The sequence below is a fragment of the Delphinapterus leucas genome, unplaced genomic scaffold (assembly GCF_059928025.1).
Source record: "Delphinapterus leucas isolate spDelLeu-1000000601 "Yukka" unplaced genomic scaffold, BTC_Dleu_Yukka2 spDelLeu_asBTCV2_sq25, whole genome shotgun sequence".
NCBI lineage: Eukaryota > Metazoa > Chordata > Mammalia > Artiodactyla > Monodontidae > Delphinapterus > Delphinapterus leucas.
The window spans coordinates 4,845,972-4,865,747 of NW_028322234.1; the positions used below are offsets into that span (position 1 = coordinate 4,845,972).

The 19,776-nt window shown below is 47.8% G+C and overlaps 2 protein-coding genes and 2 non-coding genes across 4 annotated transcripts; all 4 read left to right on the plus strand.

Annotated features, from left to right (window-relative positions):
* The first annotated feature begins 49 nt into the window (after nt 1-49).
* On the plus strand, nt 50-10,667 carry TRIM52 (tripartite motif containing 52). Its single transcript, XM_089905182.1, is given in 5 exon segments — nt 50-1,905; nt 7,338-7,478; nt 7,481-7,534; nt 7,536-7,565; nt 7,567-10,667. Coding segments are annotated over 5 exon segments (1,119 nt in total). The 5' UTR covers nt 50-1,104; the 3' UTR covers nt 7,660-10,667.
* Nucleotides 10,668-14,813: 4,146 nt separating this feature from the next.
* Nucleotides 14,814-19,425, plus strand: RACK1 (receptor for activated C kinase 1). Its single transcript, XM_022558652.2, has 8 exons — nt 14,814-15,046; nt 16,054-16,225; nt 16,754-16,901; nt 17,148-17,243; nt 17,661-17,771; nt 18,204-18,344; nt 18,848-18,958; nt 19,319-19,425. Exons 1-8 carry the CDS (start codon nt 14,938-14,940, stop codon nt 19,382-19,384), a joined length of 954 nt encoding a protein of 317 aa, XP_022414360.1. The 5' UTR covers nt 14,814-14,937; the 3' UTR covers nt 19,385-19,425.
* LOC115803118 (small nucleolar RNA SNORD95) lies at nt 15,309-15,376 on the plus strand. The gene has a single exon (XR_004023777.1). It is a non-coding gene; the product is annotated as a small nucleolar RNA SNORD95 (small nucleolar RNA).
* Nucleotides 16,511-16,589, plus strand: LOC115803116 (small nucleolar RNA SNORD96 family). The gene has a single exon (XR_004023775.1). It is a non-coding gene; the product is annotated as a small nucleolar RNA SNORD96 family (small nucleolar RNA).
* Nucleotides 19,426-19,776: the final 351 nt, after the last annotated feature.

The window sequence follows — 19,776 nt, forward strand, 5'->3', positions numbered from 1 at the left end:
AACAATCATGCCTTACTCATTTTTTTGTTCCTATAACGTGGATAGATGAAAATGGATGGATAAATGGATTGATGGGTTATGCATGCCTATGATGGATGAAAAATGAATGGTTATTTGGGTGGGTGGATGCATGCATGCATGCATGGTGAGTGGATGGTGAATGGAAGGATTATAAATGGAGGTAAAAAGATCCACAGGCGAAGCTGGTGCCTGCTGAGGGCAGGCAGCAAGAAAGGGGTGAATTGGTCTGAGGAAAGTTGGAAGCACCCAAGTCTTCACGCGAGATTCTTTGATCTCACCGCCACCCAACTGCGCAGTGAGCTCGATCCCGCCAGGTTGCTACAGACCACGCCCTCGAGCGCTGCAGCAGTGCAGACAGAATCCTCTCTACCACAAAGGCCTCTGGGTAGAGGGGCCGGAAGTGCACGAGAGTACCAGAGGTCAGCCACCGCAGTCCCCACCCTTTTGGGTCCATCTGGGGACGGGCTTTCCTGAGCGGCTGTTGGACCCTCTGCGTCTGGCTGATTAGAGCGCTCAGTGGCTTAAACTGATTCTCTCGCCGCCTCCACCCATTCTGACTAGGCCCTCTTTCCTGTCTGGGGCAGCTGGATAGGCTGCAGGGGTTTCCGGGGGTCGCGTCTCCGGTTTCCGGGGGAAACCATAGAGAGGTGGCCCTCCGTCCGCCCAGTGCGCCCCCTCCCGAGTGTGGATTAACGTGCTTGCGTCATTTTCGGTCACCTCTGGCGGGGTGAGGAGCGCCGGCTTCTGAAGCGGAAGCTGCCAGGTCAGGCAAACCGGGAGGGAGGCGAGAAACGTGAAGGGATCCGAGTTTGCACGCTGAGTCTCAAAGGGAGGTGGGGGCCGCAGCCTGGTTCCGCCCCCGCTGCCTTCCGAGGGCAGCTGTGAGTTCGGGCCTGGGGCTTTCGCGCTTAAAGCTGGGGAGAGTCAGAGAGGGGCGCAAGGCTTCTCTGAGGGCCCGAGTAGGCAGAGCAGGGTTGGGGACAGCTTTGGATCACCAGCGTCGCTTGGAGGCAGGCCTGCAGGTGTGTCCCCCGCGTCTCAGCTGTGAGCGGACGCATCCATACCAACCGGCAGCGCGTTAAGATGGCTGGCTATGCCGCTGCTCCCAACGCCTCGCAGACCCTTCAGGAGGAAGCGGTGTGTGCCATCTGCCTGGATCACTCCAAGGATCCCGTATCCATCGGCTGCGGGCATAACTTCTGCCGAGGGAGTGTGACGCAGCTGTGGGGCAAGGAAGATGATGAGGAAGTCAGGGACGAAGAGGAAGGTGAATGGGAGGAGGACGGCGAGGCGGTGGGGGCCATCGGTGGATGGGGCAACTCCATTCGAGAGGTTTTATACCAGGGGAATGCTGACGAGGAGTTGTGCCAGGACCAAGAGGATGATGAACTCTGGGACGGTGACGGTGGCGTAAGGGATTGGGACAACGTGGATTATGTGTGGGACCAGGAGGAAGAAGAGGAGGATACGGACTATTACCTGGGAGGCGTGAGACATGACCTGAGAACTGACGTCTACCCAGAAGAGGAGATATTGGAAGAATACGATGAGGACGACCAAGAGCTGTATCCTGACACTCACCTGCCTCCTCCCCCGGCCCCTCCACGGCAGTTCATCTGCCCCCAATGCCAAAAGAGCTTTACGCGTCGCAGCTTTCGTCCCAACTTGCAGCTGGCCAACATGGTCCAGATAATTCGCCAGATGTGCCCCACTCCTAATCGAGGGAGCCAGGGGAATGATCAGGGCATCTGCTCCAAACACCAAGAAGCTCTGAAACTATTCTGTGAGGTGGACAAAGAGGCCGTCTGTGTGGTGTGTCGAGAATCCAGGAGCCAAAAACAGCACAGCGTGGTGCCAATGGAGGAAGTGGTTCATGAGTACAAGGTGAGCGGCATGAGGGAATGTGGGGATTTGAAGGGAGTGGAGGAGAAACCAGGGGAGCTGGGGACTTGGCAGTTGAGCCTCTTCTTTTGTGACAGATGGGGCACAGGGTGGAGAGAGATGGGTATATGTGGACGAAGGAGACATTGGCTGAGGCTGACTGGCTTCCCCAGAGGAAACTGACAAAAGACAGTAACTGGGAGCTGACCACTGTTGTTACTCCCTTTCAATCTACCGAAGTATAAGGGGGTATAAGTGACAGACCCCCCCCACCCCCAGTACTTAATTTCCCTCTGATGTGAGTCCTGAGTCTATACCTGACCAAGACTCGGGGATCCTTAATATATAGGAATGGAAAGCCACAGTACTTGTAGATAACAGACATTCAGGACGTCAGCACAAGCAGTGTCAAAACAGAGGACTAATACTGGTTAGACCAAAAATCCAGGTGTGATTCCTGGACTAATAGAGCAACTGGACACACCCACCCTCCCAAAGTCTGGGGTCACTTTCCCACCTTCAGTAGGGCCCATTTTCCCTGTAGAGAAAGGCAGAGGGCATAAACATCTTTGATGGTTCAGAATAAACCTCTTGGCCTGATCACTTTCCTTACCTGGTATTTTATCAGAGTGGAAGAAGTTAAGGATTTAGGATCAGATGACCTGGCTCTGCAATTTACTGTCTAATCTTGGGCAAGTCTCAACCTCTTAGCTTTACTTTTCCCTTAGGCTTGTTAAGATTAAAAGAGATCATATATGTGAAAGTATTTTATAAACCATAAAGCGCTGAACAAATGTTTCTTTAGTTTGACTTTCCTCTAGTTTCCTTTCATTTCTTTGGGTTCTGATTTGGTTAATACCTTGCTTTCTAGGCCTGATCTGAGTATTAGAAAATTGTCTCAATGACAGCATGAATACTGTCAAAAAGCCTAGATGGATGTGACTGCTAGTAGTACCCAAGGAGGGAGAGGTTGCCTTCAAGTCCATAAGTCTTATAATCAATAGCAACTGCTCACGTCTTAGTAGTGCTTTAGTTTATAAAATGTATTTCCTCATGTTCTTCTACAGCAGTGACTTTCAAACCATAGATTTTGACCAATTAGTGGGTCTTAAAAATAAATGGATTATGCCCAGCATTATTTTTAAATGAAAGAGAAGAGAAAATATCAGAGTGCATGGGAGCACAGTAAGTATTGTTTTATGAAACTTTTAAATTATATGTACACAGGTGTATACTTGGTTTCAAAACACAAACATAACACTGCCCTACAGGCATTACATATTAGATAATATCATCACCCCCCATTTCACAGTAACTATTGGCAAGTGCACAGTTAAGACTCAAATCTTCACTACAAACCACTGCTAGTTCCATCATCATATTAATATGATGTAAGGATAAACCCTACTACCATGCTTTCCCCCCAGGGTAATAATTAAGTTTGCTTATAGAAGAAACTATGTCCTATATTTCTGGGTTTTGGTACATTGAAGCTGAGGAGAGGAGGTAACCTTTCATTCCTCTGCTAGGATTCTCGAGAAAGGATTTTGAAACCAAAATTTTAATTGAAAGCCAATTTAGACAAGAGAAAAGAGGTGGTCTTTTCATCTGGGGAGACCAGCTAACACTCATTTGAAACCTCAGAAGTTATTTATAAAGCACCTTAGTAAGTATAAACAGCAAAACCAAGTTAAACAAATAGGAGATAATCCCTTTCAAAATATGTAATATTTTTTTAAAAAATAAAACTTATTTTCAAACATATACCAGAACTTAGGTTGATGGTGTTACCAAACATAGGAGTTACACTGAAGACGTAAAAATTATGTAGGCTATGTGTAAACTGATATTAACTGACATAGTCTTTCATTCTTTATACAGTTTATAGTTTTGTCACTTCCTTTCATTGGTAAACATGCACCTTACAGTGGCATGATTTAGAATCATAGTATACAAAACTCTCACAATACTCTCACAATAGTTAACATTATATGGAACTTTTTTTTTTTTTTTTTTTTTTTTGCGGTACGCGGGCCTTTACTGCTGTGGCCTCTCCCGTTGCGGAGCACAGGCTCTGGACGCGCAGGCTCAGCGTCCATGGCTCATGGGCCCAGCTGCTCTGCGGCATGTGGGATCTTCCTGGACCGGGGCACGAACCCGCATCCCCTGCATCGGCAGGCGGACTCTCAACCACTGCGCCACCAGGAAAGCCCAGAACTATTTTTATATAATGGTTTATTTAGTATGCTATACATTAGCCACCACATAGTTCTGGTTACGTTAAATTCTCTGTTGTTGGCTACTAATTCAACAAGATTTTAATCTTACTTTGGAGGTGATCAAGCTTTTTTAGTTTTAGGGACTATGAGTCGGGAGTTGTTACTCATAGACTCAAGGAATAGGTCAGTGATTTTCAGGAATAGAAAAGAAAGGCATTCTCGCCCCCTCCCTTCACACATACCAGCATTGCAGGGTATGGGGAGAGTTATCATTTATAAAATCATATTTAGTATTATAATGTTAAAAAGAAAAAAAGATTTAATTTTTCATAATATAAGAAATAAATTGGAAAGAACTCCTTGGCTGGTGGGAATACAAAGATGGAGCAAGAATCATTCAGAATAAGGCCTATTGTCAGTGGGGTGTATAACTAGTTGGATACCCAGAGATGTTTGTTGTGGATATGGTGCCATTTATACTGCTATTCCTTAAAGTTTAATTTTGTATAAGAAGAGGCTTTTTAGCTCTGAAAAGTTTACTTATTTACATCTTCCATTTTGTCCATCCCATGAGTTAGAGTTCGTCTTGACTCTTCAAGCTAGAATCAGAGGATTATGAAAATAAGATCATTTAGATTGACCAAGGGCACCATTAAATGGTGTCAGGTTTTAGGCGGCAGACGGGTGTATAAAAAGAAAATGAACAAAGATTTCACTTGTTGAGGCTCAGGCATAACTGGATGCCTGTAATTGCCCTGCCACCCAGCTGCCGCTGATAAAGTCATTCATCGCTCTGCAAGAGGGACCAGATGCTTCCATCATCAGTACTCCTTGTTTTTCTGTTTTCTCCTTTGAGGTAGCTAAAGATGGCAGCCAAAAATTTTTTGAGGCTTTTATCAAGTATGGATTCATGTATTATGCAGAAGATAGGGTCAACTTCTTCGGCTGAGTTATCTGAAAGTGTTGGGCAGTGACACATGCCAAACACTGTTAAAGTTATGCCACTAAAAACAGTATTCTGCAGAGCACAATTCTCTGCAGTTTTAAGACTGGACAGTATTGGAATATTAACAGGAATCTTCAAAGGCAATGAAAGCTTACTATTAAATAGCCCTTTTAACTGCAAAGGAGAAAAAAAATGGAGAAACTTGTGAAACCTTGCATTCCGAATGCTGCCACAACTTTGCGAGGAAATTGAGGAATTCCAGAATTTCTTCATCAACTTCTGCGTCTGAACTCTGAATTCATTGACTGAGCATATCAAACATCAGGTTTTAAAAAAAACAGCTCATCCTTCTTTGCTATTAGTTGAGATTAATCTACTGATGAAGAAAATTGTGCTTTGTTTATGTTCAGAATAAGGCTTTAAAAACTGTGGATGTGCTATTTTCACTAAACGAGCACTAAAGACAATATTTTTGAAGTTGTTTGAAATGAACTTAGTTGGAAGAAAAAAATTATAGGAGTATATGTTGGTAGTGCTACAGCAATGACATGTTTTAGATATGGGTCTTTGTCAAAAATTCAAGAAAACTGGCATTCAAGATGTACTGCAGGGCTTCCCTGGTGGCGCAGTGGCTAAGAATCCGCCTGCCAATGCAGGGAACACGGGTTCGAGCCCTGGTCCAGGGAGATCCCACATGCTGCGGAGCAACTAAGCCTGTGCGCCACAACTACTGAGCCTGCGCTCTAGAGCCCATGAGCCACAACTACTGAGCCCGCATGCCACAACTACTGAAGCCCTGCGCCTAGAGCCTGTGCTCTGCAACAAGAGAAGCCACCACAGTGAGAAACCTGCACACCACAATGAAGAGTAGCCCCCGCTCACCGCAACTAGAGAAGGCCCGTGCACAGCAACAAAGACCCAACACAGCCATAAATAAATAAATGTATTTTGAAAGAAAGAAAGAAAGATGTACTGCAGCAGTCACCATCAAGCATCGACTTCCATCAGTCTGCCCATAATCTACTGGAAATCTTAAGCCTTGCTGTCAGCATAACTGTTGTGAAAAATAGTACATCTGAATCTGAATGCTGTTGAGAGTATTTTCTGTCATATACTGAGGTTCCTTGGTTGTCAAAGAACTTAGTTCAGCTGAATTTATGGACAGAACTGATTTGGGGACACCTGTGATAAAGAATCTGTACTTTAAAACTTCAAAAATTGGGCTTCCCTGGTGGCGCAGTGGCTGGGAGTGCGCCTGCCGATGCAGGGGACACGGGCTCATGCCCCGGTCCGGGAAGATCCCACGTGCCGCGGAGCGGCTGGGCCCGTGAGCCATGGCTGCTGAGCCTGCACGTCTGGAGCCTGTGCTCCGCAACGGGAGAGGCCACAACAGTGAGAGGCCCGCGTACCACAAAAAAACAAACAAACAAAAAAAAAACTTCAAGCATAATTTAACACGTTGAGGCTTAAAATACATTGACCCTGAAATGTCAGGGGGCAAACACCAACATCACTGCTCATTACGAAATACTTTAAGTACTTGCCAAAAATCTAGCTACAGATAGCAAACTCATGCTAAAAATGTCTTAATTTTCTTGGTCAATCTTTAGAGAATGGGATACATGAATGTTATTTCCAGGAAAGGAAGAAAGAGAGAAGGAAGGAAGGAAAGAAAAGGAAGGAAGGAAAAGGAAGGAAGGAAGGGAATCTAAAACTATTTTGGGTGATGTGTTCTTGACCTTGTTCTTGAGACCTACCTGCGGTAGCTTTTGGGAAAAATGTTTCACACTGATGTTCAGTCCTCACTGGAAAAACTTCAGGAGGAGTTTGTGGAACTCAAAGTCTGATTGTTTTGACTAGAAACTTTCAGACTTTAATCCATTCGTTATTCCATTTTCTCCTTATATCTTAAAAGCTTTTTTTTTTTGGTATAACTAACTGTGGGAGAAAACACTGCAAGAGTGTTGTCAAAGCAGCTTGTGTTTTGTTGCATCTTCTACACCATCCAGGAAAGAAAAGTTAAGGCTTAATAGTGACATGGTTATTACATAATCTGAATAAATTTTTGCCTTCCAAAATTTACCATTGCTTTGATTAATTTTAATCATGAAACTTAATTTTGAAATTTTAAATAACACTGAGGGAGAGAGAATGTGAGATGTGAAGGTATATGGAAAGTAAAGGTGTGGGTTACAAAAACATTGAGAAAAACTGACATATATCTACATGCACCAGACGCTCATCTGCTTATTCAATGTCTTCCCTACTAGGTTCAGCTGTTGACTGCTGTATCACAAGACAGACTGTTTAAGCTTGCTCCTCTCTACTCCTGTGGCTGTACCCTGCACCTCATCTTCACACAGACTTGCTACACATCTGAAATCCTGAACTCCAATTGCACCATGACCTTAGCTCTTAGCATTCCAGTGCAGTTAAACACACTCCAGTTATACCTGCCCTTCATCTTTATGGAGGTCACTGTTGCACTGACTCCTAATTTTTTTTCTTTCCCAATTTATCAGACACTTGTTAGCCTCACTTACTATCCTTCTGACCCTGGACCGCATGATTAGTCTTGGCACGAAGAACTGATCCATTTTGTGGTCTAGACCAGGGTTTCTCAACCTCAGCACTCTTGACATTTTGAGTGAGATAGTTCTTTGCTTTGGGGCGTGGGGGATGTCCTGTGCATTCAAGGATGCTTAGTAGCATCCGTGGACTCTACCCACTAGATGTATGGAGCACTTCTCCACCATTGTGACAACGACAAATGTCTCCAGACCTTGCCAAATGTCTTGGGGAGGGGTGGTGCAAAAGCATCCCTGGTTGAGAACCACTTGTCCAGTCTCAGGGAAAAGTGGTCAGATCTACGGACGTGCCATTACTAGCCTCACTTAGGCCCTATAGCCAGTGCCTAGCACAGGTGTTCAAAAGTGTTCAGTGGAAGAACAGCCTCACCTATCTGGAATTTTATTAAATGTAGCCTTAGCATCAGTGGATTAATTGATATGACCCCCACTTCTCCCAGCTCTTGGCATACAGGTGGCAGGGTCAACAGGCCTTTTGTAAACATTAGAGCTGTCTATATCACTGCCATCAAGGGCTAAAACAGATAAAGCAGTATATGAAATTGAGATCTAGAAACAATTAGCAAGAAAAGGCAATCACTTCAGCTATTCCTTAGTTTCAGCAGGGCCACAGGGCAATTGTTTATTTTGTTTTTTTAAGTATTATTCAGAACTTATAGATAAGACCAGAGCCTCTCTGTTCCTGTCAGAGTGGGAGAACCCCTGGGCTGATACATATTATATAACATCAGCCCTTAAAGCACTTCCTTAAAATCTGAGGCTCCTCCTTAGATTGGCCATCAACCTCTGGTCCCTATGCCATCCCTTCTGAAACATTTATAGGACCAAGAGATTCTGTGCTGTTTCCCACCCCTAATCCCTGACCACCTTTGAAAGCTATCCTATAACAGTGAAGTTAGCACAAATATCTATGGACTGATAAAATAGGATTACAAAAAGGGGGAGACAGGGACACTAGCCCTCTATACCAGCTCGAAAAGGACTTTCTGCAATGATGGAGGTTTTCTAAATCTGTGCTATGCAATATAGTAGAGGCACCACAGGCTACATATGACTTGAGCTCTTGAAACGTGGCAAGTGCAACTCAGGAACCGAATCTTTCATTGTATTTAATTTTAATTTAAATAGTCATATATGGGTAGTGGCTGTCAAATCATGTTGAACTGTACAGTTCTATACAAAAAAAGGCAGGTTGAACTCTGGTCCTTCCTAGGACCTTCAGGAGTAGTAAAGTCCAAAGGGAAGAAGAAAAAGGAGAAGTAAGACAACTTTCTTTTCTCAGTCAGGAGAGAGACGGCTGTAAGGTGATATTTTTAGGTATAAAAGGAGAAAAGGCAGCTCTCTTTTTTTTAAAAATCTGACCAAAATGGCCTTGAGCCGGTTACAGTTGTGATCCGTGTGGATCACATGTAAGAGATGTGACAGGGGAGAACTCTAGTGAAAAGCAGCTAAAAAAAACCCCATTACCCTCTTCCCCAAAAAAGCTGGGGCTAGAACCTCAAAACAGGAGGAGTGTAAGTATAAATAAGGTTTTATTTCATGCCTGACTTTTTGAAAATGGGATGAGGGGCAGAACCTAGTATTTAAGCAGGTAAATAGGTTCTTCCCTTTCTCCTTTCACACTAGATCCTGACAGAAGGTGGTGAGGAGGTCTTGGAGTCCTGGAAGGGAAAGCAGTTTGCGCCAGCAGTGTTAATGAGAGAAGATGAAGTGAGAGGTTCTAAGAATAGCAGGGCTGAAGAGGAGACTGTGAGAGCTAAAGGTAATGATAAATTTAACTTTTAATGATAGTGTTTGCCCACAAGCCAGAGTCCTCAGAGGTACAGTATGAGAATCTGGGGCTTGGCGAAACAGCTCATCTGTGCATGTGGGAAGTATAGGAGGAGATGCCACAAGGCTCCTGTTACTAGGAGACCTGCTACTCTTCTCCCCAACTATCCCCCTTCCAAAAAGGGGGGAAAATGGATACCTCAGGGATTTGAATTAGATATAGCCTTAAAGAACAGGGAGGTTCATTCCTCCATATCTATCTCACTAACTGAGGTTCATGCTTAGGCCTTCCTTGCCTTTTCTCCCATCCTAAAGGATTCAGATCCAGAGTTGGTCAGAGGCTTCTGGTCGAAAATTCCACTTGGCATCTAGCAGGGCCCCTGCAAAGATAAATGGGGATCCAGGTGGCCTGCAAGAGGATCCCTGGAGGTCACACCCCCTTTTTTGTCTACCATTTCCTAGGCACATAAAATCCCTTCTCTCCCTCTGTAGCAAAGGATGGAATTTCTCAGCAGGCGCTGGCTGTTTAACCCAGGTGTGAGCAGGGAAGGGTTATGAGAGCTGAGGGCTGTCTCCTCAGCTGTCATATCTTGTAGTGAGCTAGCTAGCTTCAACGTTCCATTTCAACATAATCTCCTGACCCTGGTTCATATGAAATCCTCTTCCTGGTAAAAAGCCGAGAACAGGCACCTTGGGCCACCTTTTGTCTCTCCCTACCACCTAATGCTGCTTTAAATCCTTTAACAAGGCAAGAAGCTTGCCTTCTGCTGGCATTTCTTATAGTCCTGCCTGGAATACACCTGACCAGATCATGCCCACTTTCATAGCCTCTGACTCTGCACATCTGCTAAAGCACCCAGGCCCTGGGGAATCCCACAGTCCCTCTCGCAGAGAAGACCCAATAGAATGCCTTAGCAGCTTTCTAGGCGACTGTTAGACCTCAGATTACTGGCTAAGATGGACAAGGAATCTTTTTCAAGAGACATTAAAAAATGGCATGTGATTTCTTTCTAAGATCTGTTCCCAGCATTGATTTAATGCCACATCCCCACCTCTCACTAGGAAGAATGGAACAGAACCTATAATTACAGTCTCACATTTCCTTGTCTCCAGCCTTTTTGAACTTAATTCTTTAGGCCTCAATCATTAAATAGCTTCTGTATTCAGAACCCGAGTCTAGACCCTGGAGTAAAGGAAGCAGGGTAGAGATGGATTGGAAGAGATGGTCAACCCCTCACTCATAAGGCCTTTGGTTAAGTCCTCTGTCCTTTCCTTTGTAAGACTCTCACGATCCTCTAGGAGACCCTCCTGTCCAGCTTCTGAACTCTACTTGTTTCTAGTCTTACTCCTCCAACCTAGCCTTCACTCTGACTACAGATGCCTTTCAGTAAAATCAAGGCTAGGCAGGAGAGGGATGAGATAATCCTAAAGAGACTGTCCTGGGCTTCAGGACAAAAGCACTAGGGTTCCCTGCCCACCTTGGATTTCACTCTACTTTCCTTCTTGAAACCATCACTCCCAAACCTGTGCATGCAAACCACTTGCACACCTCGTCCCCCAAGCTGATCCCTCTGCCTGGAGCGCCCCTCCCTTTAACTACTTGCCCCTAACTACTCAGCCTGTGAGGCTGGCCACCATGATTAGAATCTTCCTCATACCAAAGCCTCTACCAGGTGCTGGGAATGCAACATATGAGCAGAAACAGCCTAGTCCCTGTCCTTAGGGCACTCAGAGGAGTCGGTGGCAGAATTTAAATGAGACCCAACAAACACTGCACCACCACTATGACAGCATGAAATAAAGGAGCCTCACCTACATCTGAGGGTCACAGAGTGCTTCTCAGATGTGGCAACCGGAGCTGAGACCTGAAGGAAGCTTAGATTTAACTAAGAAAAGGGGGGTTAGACACGGTGGGCCTTCCAGGCAGAAGAACAGTGTGTGTTCTGTGTGGGAGAGAACGGATGAGTTGGAGGAGCAAGGGAGGGCCAATGTAGTCACAGCAACAGAGCATGGGGCATGCCAGAGCCAAACACACTGAATCCGCAGAAGGACAGTAAAATGATGAAGGGAAACCGCCTGCCCAGGGCTGGCAGTCAGCAGGCCCTCTGGTCCTGGCCACACACCTTTCCCTCCGTCCCTTACCCAGCACCTACAGAAGCCCTCACCTCAGCATTCAAGGGAAGACCGCTCTCACCTCTTGAATGCTGGCAGGAGGGGATGGAGGCCTCTGCTCCCGGAGATCACGGGCCTCTGGCAAGAAGCCTAAGGGGCTGTTTCCAGCTGTGTGGGTCCTGGGGGCTCCCTTCAGAAAAGGAATAGTGAGACAGACTTCCTTAGAAGAGCCTCTCCAGTTTCTTCCGTGGGATTCGTACCTTGCATGGAATGGAGGTGGTGCCTGCTGGGACGGGAAAGATGGGGCAGCCCAGGGGCTCAGATGATAAGTGGGTGAGACAACACTAAACTCGGGGCCAGGACCAGTTTTGCCTATAGGGCATGGGCGGCCTGGAGAAGTGAGAAGGTGGCTTGGAGGAAAGCTGAATTTTCCCCAAAGGGCAGGTGAGAGCAGGCTTCCACCTCCCTGAGGTTGGAGAAAAGATGCCCTGGGTGAGAAGGAAGAGGCCTGGAGGCCCGGCCCAACCTGGCTAGAGTAGTTAGTAGACTTCGTTGTGAAAGGCACAGCTGATTCTCAAACTATCCAGCAGCGGAGGGACATTACTCTATGTCCCTTTCTCCCAAAGGCCAGGCTCCCTTTGCTAACTGAGAGTGAACCTACAGATTCCTACTTGAGAGGAGTGAGGAGACCAGGTGGACCCTAACCGGGCCAGGCGAGGACCTGGATGCCCAGCAGGAAGCCACGGACACCCTTGAGGGAAGTGGGCGTGGTTGGGGCTCAACTGCAGCTGGGGCTGGGCAGGAAAGGCTGCTCCACCACCACCACCCCCGCCCCCGCCGGAGCTACTGCCAGAGGTCCCCAGCGTCCCCAGGGTTGGGGCAAGGCCTCCTTCGGCTAAAGATTGTCTTTCAGTGGCATTATGGCCTGCTGGCCTACCCTCCAAGAAAGGATAGGCCAGGTGGTGGTTGCAGGAAAACTCTAAAGTGGAAAGCCTGAATCCTGCAGGGTCTCTGGTCAACAGGAAATTCCACTACATCCCATTTCTCTCTCTCCTCCACTGGCATCACTGGCTTAGTCCTGGTGGGCTCCAGGGCAAAACCTGAATTCCCTCCTTGGCCCCATAGGAGGCCGCGCTGCGAGAACGTCTCAAGAGTAGAGACAAGTGTGGGGAGGAAAGGCACCTTCAAGGGTCTCGGCCCAGAGGCAGGGCAAAGAGGACTTGGGAGGGGCTGGGCAGAGGTGGGCTGGGGAACCCGGGAGGGCAGGGCTTATCTGGGAGGCTTCTGGAAAAGAGCCTATGTTACAGAAAGGTCCCATCTTTGAGCCGGTGTGAAGGACCTGGCTGGCTCCTTTTGAACCTAGTCTCCTGGTGGCCTACCTCGGGGACGCGGATTCCACAGGGGCACCCCGGGCAAAGTTCAAGAAACAGAGAGCCGAATGAGGTTTCTCGAGGGGAAAAAATGTAATAATGTGATTGAGTGATGGCGTCTTTGGAGAGTGGAGGTAGGAGGTGGAGGAGCCAGTGTTCTCGAGGGCAGAGAGGAGATGCTGGGCAACACATCCCACATTCCATACTGAGATGACAAAGAATCGCTAACCTCTCCACTGTGCTGAGCGCCCAGTGGGGCGCAGGCACGGCGGGAGTCATGGGCAGCGAGCTGGATACTGGGGTGAGTAAACGCGAGGGTCTACCACGACCACAGGAGAAACAAAACACGTAGGTGGGGGTAGAGTTCAGTGTTGGAAAAGCGACAGGATAGCCAGGTGGGGGCGCCATGGAGGCAGGTGATGTACAAGCCTGGAAGCCTTAAAGGACAGTCGTTAGGCTATGGTGGAGACCAGCGTGACTGCGGAGGAAGGCAGGGGTCTGCAAGGGACCAGGAGAGTAGCTGCTCTCAAGGGACGGATTCTGGCCTTCTTCGCACACTTGAGTGGCCATAACCCACAGCAGCTTTGCCATTGCCGCTTGCCTTTTTTTCCCAAAGGCACGCGTTCTAGCACGGCTTTCCAAGGTCCTTCCCCCAGACTGCGAGGCCCTCAGTCAACTGCCCCCCACCTCCATCTCATTGTTTTGGTCCCCACGGCCTCCAACGCTCCAGCTCTGTACTTTTGCACTGACTCTTACCTCCGATTGGAACATTATCCCCCCATAAATTCTCAGGGCTTTCTCCCACATCTTCCTATCTTTGTTAAAATCTCCCCCTCGAGCTCTCTCCTCTCCATCCCATCGTATGTAAACTCAAAAAGCAACAAAGAAACAGGTACGTTTTATCTTGTTCACAGCTGTATTCCCAAGACCTAAAATAGGGTCTGGTACCCAAGAGGCGCTCACTAAGTTGCGTGCATTTACTCTGCCAGGCATTTTTCTCGGCGTTTTACCTATCTTAACCCACTTACTCTCCACACCATGTGAGGCAGGTACTATTATTCCCACCCTCATTTCACAGATGAGAAAATAAAGTTAATACATGTTACAAACAGGAATGAAATACTTGGGCACGCCTGGACCCGCAAACCCCTCACCTTTCTGTGAGTGGTTTGGCGCGAGTACGGAGAAGTCAGAACCCGGAGGTCCTTCCTCTCGGGGCCTTTCAGTTTCTGCGAGAGCTCTCCGCGCTCTTGCCTAGGAGGGAGCGGGCTACTGTCCAGCAGCCCACAGACTGATTTTTCCTCCATCCCCGGTTTTCCGCTCTGTAGCCCATTCCTGCCTTAGTCCTGGGTGGACTAAGTCTTTCCGGGCATGGAGTTCCTCAACCAAAACCATCAGAGCATCAATCTCTTGAGGGAAGAGTTGCCCCCGCCCCCCGCGCGCAAGGAAATGTTAGGGTTTAATAGTTTACCTGAGCACAGTTTATTTTTAAAATTTAATACCGTATTTTTCACATCGCCCACCGTTACTCACAGTTGCGCCCACGAAATTACGCTCCCTCTCCGCTGCCCACCAAGCCACCAAGCGGAAAGGGCCGGGTTCGCGCTGAGCCACGTAGGGAGAGTGAAGACGCTAGGCGATCCTTACGGGAATGGGGCGTGCACTTTCTCTCTTCCGCTTCTTAGACCTCATGCCCCAACCGTGAGGAGCCTTTTTTAAATATTCGGGCGTGTTGGTTTCGGAATGTATTTGTAAGGTGTTGCCGAATTATGTTGCGCGGCGGAGGAGACCGTGAGGTCTTCTTATTTTACATCCCACCGTGCACTACACGGCGCCACCATCTTGAGCAGAAGTGAATTATAAGGAGGGCGCCATTTTGCTCGGGAGGTCGGATATTTCCGGTTCCGGCGCGGAGCTGCTCGCTCTTTCTCTCCGCAGGGCCGCGGCAGGAACGTGTGTGTGTGGGTCGTCTCTCTGAGCTATCCAGTTCCATCCTTGTCGCTGCGGCGACACCCGCATCCGCCGCCGTCATGACTGAACAGATGACCCTTCGTGGCACCCTCAAGGGCCACAACGGCTGGGTGACCCAGATCGCTACCACTCCCCAGTTCCCGGACATGATACTGTCCGCCTCTCGAGGTACGGCTGAGGTGTCAGGTAGAGGACTGAGGGGTAGGGGGCGTTGCGCGCTTCGCATGACTGGGCCTGTGGGCCGCGAGGTGGGGTGTGAGTTGACCCCTGCCTAGTTGTCAGCACGGCTAAACCCATGAGGCGTCCCCACTTGGCAGACTCCGAAACACGGATGGCTGCCGGGAGGGTTGCACGGTTGGGGGCTTTTTTAAAGTCTCTAGTACCCTAACCCGCGTGTGTGGCTGTGTGCCTAGCAGCCTACGGGTCGGGCGGCGCGGTGATGAACCCAACATGCCATCTGAGTGCCCATGCTGAAACCCAGAGGCTGTTTCTGAGCTGCCGCCCGGCCGTCTACTCGGTGGGAAGTGGGGGGACTCCACGGAGAACCTCGTGACATCAGTCTCACGGCTAACCCGGGTCTGCCCATTCTGCTCTGGGTTTTTCTTATTCACTGTGTACCTGGTTGCCTTTGGAGACTTCTTGTGCCTTGCGTTTGCGCCCACGCTATTTAAAAATGGATCATCTAAGGCTAGGATCATGTCTGGCACTTAATAGGAAAGCTTGTTGAGTGGAACACGTTGCAGGGAGAGCAGGCAGTCCTGTAGCGCCTAAAGTGACTTCTAATTCCAGCACTTCTTGCAGCCCTCAGTAGTCTTTGGAGGCCCACAGCTAGTCTTCCCACACCCAGGCTGCTGTGTTAATGCATTAGATCTCAGAAAATACTTAAAATAGACGTTGAATCGGTCTGAATCTCCAAAAGGGGCATCCATAACCTGGTAAAGTTCCACACACCTGAGTTAAATTCTCAGGGTACCACTTAGCTCTACTTGACTCTTGAATAGAGAGTCACTTGGATTTGGCTAGTAACTGCAGTCATAGCCTGTAGTTCCCCTACCCCCTAAACGCCCTTAATTAATCTTGTGAGCCCACCAGTCACCTTGAGGCATTATCCAGTAGGTCAGAGGGTGGGCTGTGGGGTTTCTCACTGGGTTTTCTTTTGTTTTACCTGCCCTTAGACAAGACCATCATCATGTGGAAGCTGACCAGAGATGAGACCAACTACGGTATCCCACAGCGTGCTCTTCGGGGTCACTCCCACTTTGTTAGTGACGTGGTCATCTCCTCAGATGGCCAGTTTGCCCTCTCAGGCTCCTGGGATGGAACCCTTCGCCTCTGGGATCTCACAACGCAAGTAGCTGCTCTGGGGCACTGGGGGAAAGCTGGGTAGAAATGAGGTAGATAATATCTGGAAGTGGTTTCCCAGGGGTGATGGGTTCGTTGTGGGAACTATAAGGCAGAGAATACCTGGAGAAGATAGTTGTGTGGCCACCCTCCTTGTTTTTAATGTTATACAGAATTGCTGAGGAGTGGTCTGGCCGAGCAGTTTTATCAGATATTGCACTTGGGAGTAGGCACAGTTTGACTGTGTTGTGTGCTGGTAGCTCAGTCTTTGGATGGTCAGGCATAACGGAGGATCTTGGTGATGAGAGGTGACATTGTCAACCAATCCCCACATGGGAGTGAGGACATGTCCTGCAATTCTGAAGGGATTCTCCGGCATATTCTCGGCCAAGGGCCTGCTGTTATCAAAGCCATGTCCAGGGTTGTGTGAGTGATGCCGCTCCACTGGGAGAGGAACCAGGCCAGGGAAACAGTCTGACTGTGTAAGAATGTTTGCAAAGTCGGTCTAGAGAGTAACCACGTCCTTCCTTTCAGGGGCACCACCACGCGCCGGTTTGTAGGCCATACCAAGGATGTGCTGAGTGTGGCCTTCTCTTCTGACAACCGGCAAATTGTCTCTGGCTCCCGAGATAAAACCATCAAGCTATGGAATACTCTGGGTGTATGCAAATACACTGTCCAGGTAAAGTGAAGGCACGTGTAGGGAGCACATGTTGAACACTTTCTCCCACCCTTCTTAATGGTGCCTTTATATGGTGATTTCAAGCCTCATCTGGAACCTAAAGGGGTTCTGTCAGTCTTAAAGGTTTGGATTCTGAAGGTATGAATACAAGACTGTCAACATCCCACGTAACTGAGGGGAGGGGTGGGGGTCTACAGTTTCATGGGACAAGACAGTTTCTCCTTATTTCCTTTCCATTCTTTGCAGGATGAGAGCCACTCAGAGTGGGTGTCTTGCGTCCGCTTCTCACCCAACAGCAGCAATCCCATTATTGTCTCCTGTGGCTGGGACAAGTTGGTCAAGGTGAGCTTGGACCCAAGGTGGAAGGCCTTTGCCAACCAGAATGTGTTCCCACTGCCTCCCAGTTGGTCGCTCTGAAAGCTTTGTTCCTCAAGTGACCATTTTCTTGATATTTGCTCATTACAGGCCATTAAATTTTGATATTTGGTCTGAAGTAGCTAATTGGGAACCCAGAGTCCCTTGTAAGATGGCAACACAGAAAGCTTTTTTTTTTTCTCCCCCTCCCCAGTTTTAATCCTCATTGTCCTTACATTGCCAAGACAGATTCTTTGACCTTTCTTTGTTACTGATAGAATGGAAATTGGCTGTCCTATCCAGGAATACTTTTAAGCACGGTGCCATGCCTTTTATTTGAGCTGAGCCCTCTTGACCCTGATGGATCCCCAGGCCAGGTTCTTCACCTATGACCCACAATTCCAGGTATGGAACTTGGCAAACTGTAAGCTGAAGACCAATCACATTGGCCACACAGGCTACCTGAACACTGTGACCGTCTCTCCAGATGGATCCCTCTGTGCTTCTGGAGGCAAGGTATTCAGAGGCCAGGAGTCTCCTACTCATTGGGGGACAGTGTCTTAGAATACCTAAGATAATGAGATAGCAATTTAAGAGTAAATGTTTCTGAAGAATATTCTGAAAATGACATAGATATGGTATGCTCTTTAAAAGAGATCCTTTTCTGTGAAGCTGGTTTCTTAAAGCTGCTGATGAGATTAGGATCCTGTGTTTTTGGAGCTTATAGTGATGCATTTTGAAGTTGTCAGAGACTCTTGATAGGGTTAGTGAGGTGTCATGTATTAAAGGAAAAGCAGAGATAAATGTTGATACTTGAGAAATTGGCTTTGGGGAGGTCAGGGTACCGTGATAAGCAGTTAAGAACTAAGGCAGAATCTTGAGACAAGGTGGATGGGATTAACATCCGGAAGAAGTCACATTGCCCTCACTTGTGCCTTGTCCACCCAGGATGGCCAGGCCATGTTGTGGGACCTCAATGAAGGCAAGCACCTTTACACGCTAGATGGTGGGGACATCATCAATGCCCTGTGCTTCAGTCCCAACCGCTACTGGCTCTGTGCTGCTACGGGCCCTAGCATCAAGATCTGGGTGAGTGTGGGCTGCAGTTGAGGCCAGATGCCTGGCTCTGCAAGCCCTGGCAATGTTATTTCCCAATGTGTCATCTGGCTCACTGGTGGGATTTGAACTTCCTGAACAACTGAACCATCACACTGCCAGTGGATACCTGAGAAGAATGAGTAAAACTTCTTGGGATTGGGATTTGCAGTGGTGGTAGATCTTTGCCTACTGAAAAAGAAGGATGACCAAGTGTAGCAATTTACTCAACCTCAGCACAATTGACACTTCGGGTAATCCATTGTTGGAAGAGGCAGTCTTGTGCACTTTAGGATGTGTAACAGCCTCCCAGGCCTCTACTTCCCACAAGATGCCTGTAGCAAACTAGTGGCAAACAAAAATGCCTCTCGGCATTGCCAACTGTCCCCAAGGGGGAAAAAAAATCATTCTCTTTTGAGAATTACTGAATTACAGATCAGAGAGGCTTTTGAGAGTGGCATTGAAGTGCTGAGTGTCCGGTTTTACCCCTTCCCCAGGACTTGGAGGGCAAAATCATTGTAGATGAACTGAAGCAAGAAGTTATCAGTACCAGCAGCAAGGCAGAGCCGCCTCAGTGTACCTCTCTGGCCTGGTCTGCTGATGGCCAGGTAAGTGGGTCTGTCCTCAGGTGATTCAGCTTTTAACCTTTCTCACTTTCTGCTCGTCAGCCATTTATAAAACCAGTGTCTTTGACATAAGTAAAATGATGGCTTATTGTCATTTTACTGACACAGCATCAGTAGGAAGATTGTGGTCCATGGGGCAGTGGTTACCTGTCTTCAATTAAGACCTTGATTAACTTCACCAGTTTACAAACCTGTGTGTGCTTACTGCCAGCTGTTGCTTCCTCTAGGAATACATAATCACCCGTGAATAGTAGTGGGTGATTAAAAAGGGCCATCTTTGTTGCAGTAGCAGGACTGTAGAACTCCATGGCTCTGATTTAACCTGTCATTTCTCCCTTGCAGACTCTGTTTGCTGGCTACACAGACAACCTGGTGCGAGTGTGGCAGGTGACCATTGGCACCCGCTAAAAACATGGGAGAGCTTTAAAAATTAAACTGATTTTCTTTTATAGTGAGTGTCTTCTCTGAAAACTTCCTGAAACTCATCAGGTTTGTGCAGTCTGCATCAGATTGGGGCTCTGGTTTAAAAGGTTTTGCTTTTCTTGTTTTAATCCTTTAAGGCAGTGCTCCCCGACCTTTTTGACAGCAGGGACTTGTTTCATGGAAGGCACTCTTTCCACGGACCAGGGTTTGGGGAGAGGTTGGTGGTTGGGGCGGTAATGTGAGCAATGGGGAGCAGCAGACCAAAGCTTCCTTGATCGCCCGCCACTCACCAGAGGTTGGGGACCCCTGCTTTAAGGCAAGGCAACTCACCAGAAGAGCTGCTGCGTAATGACTCCTTTGCACTTCTTCCGTAATTG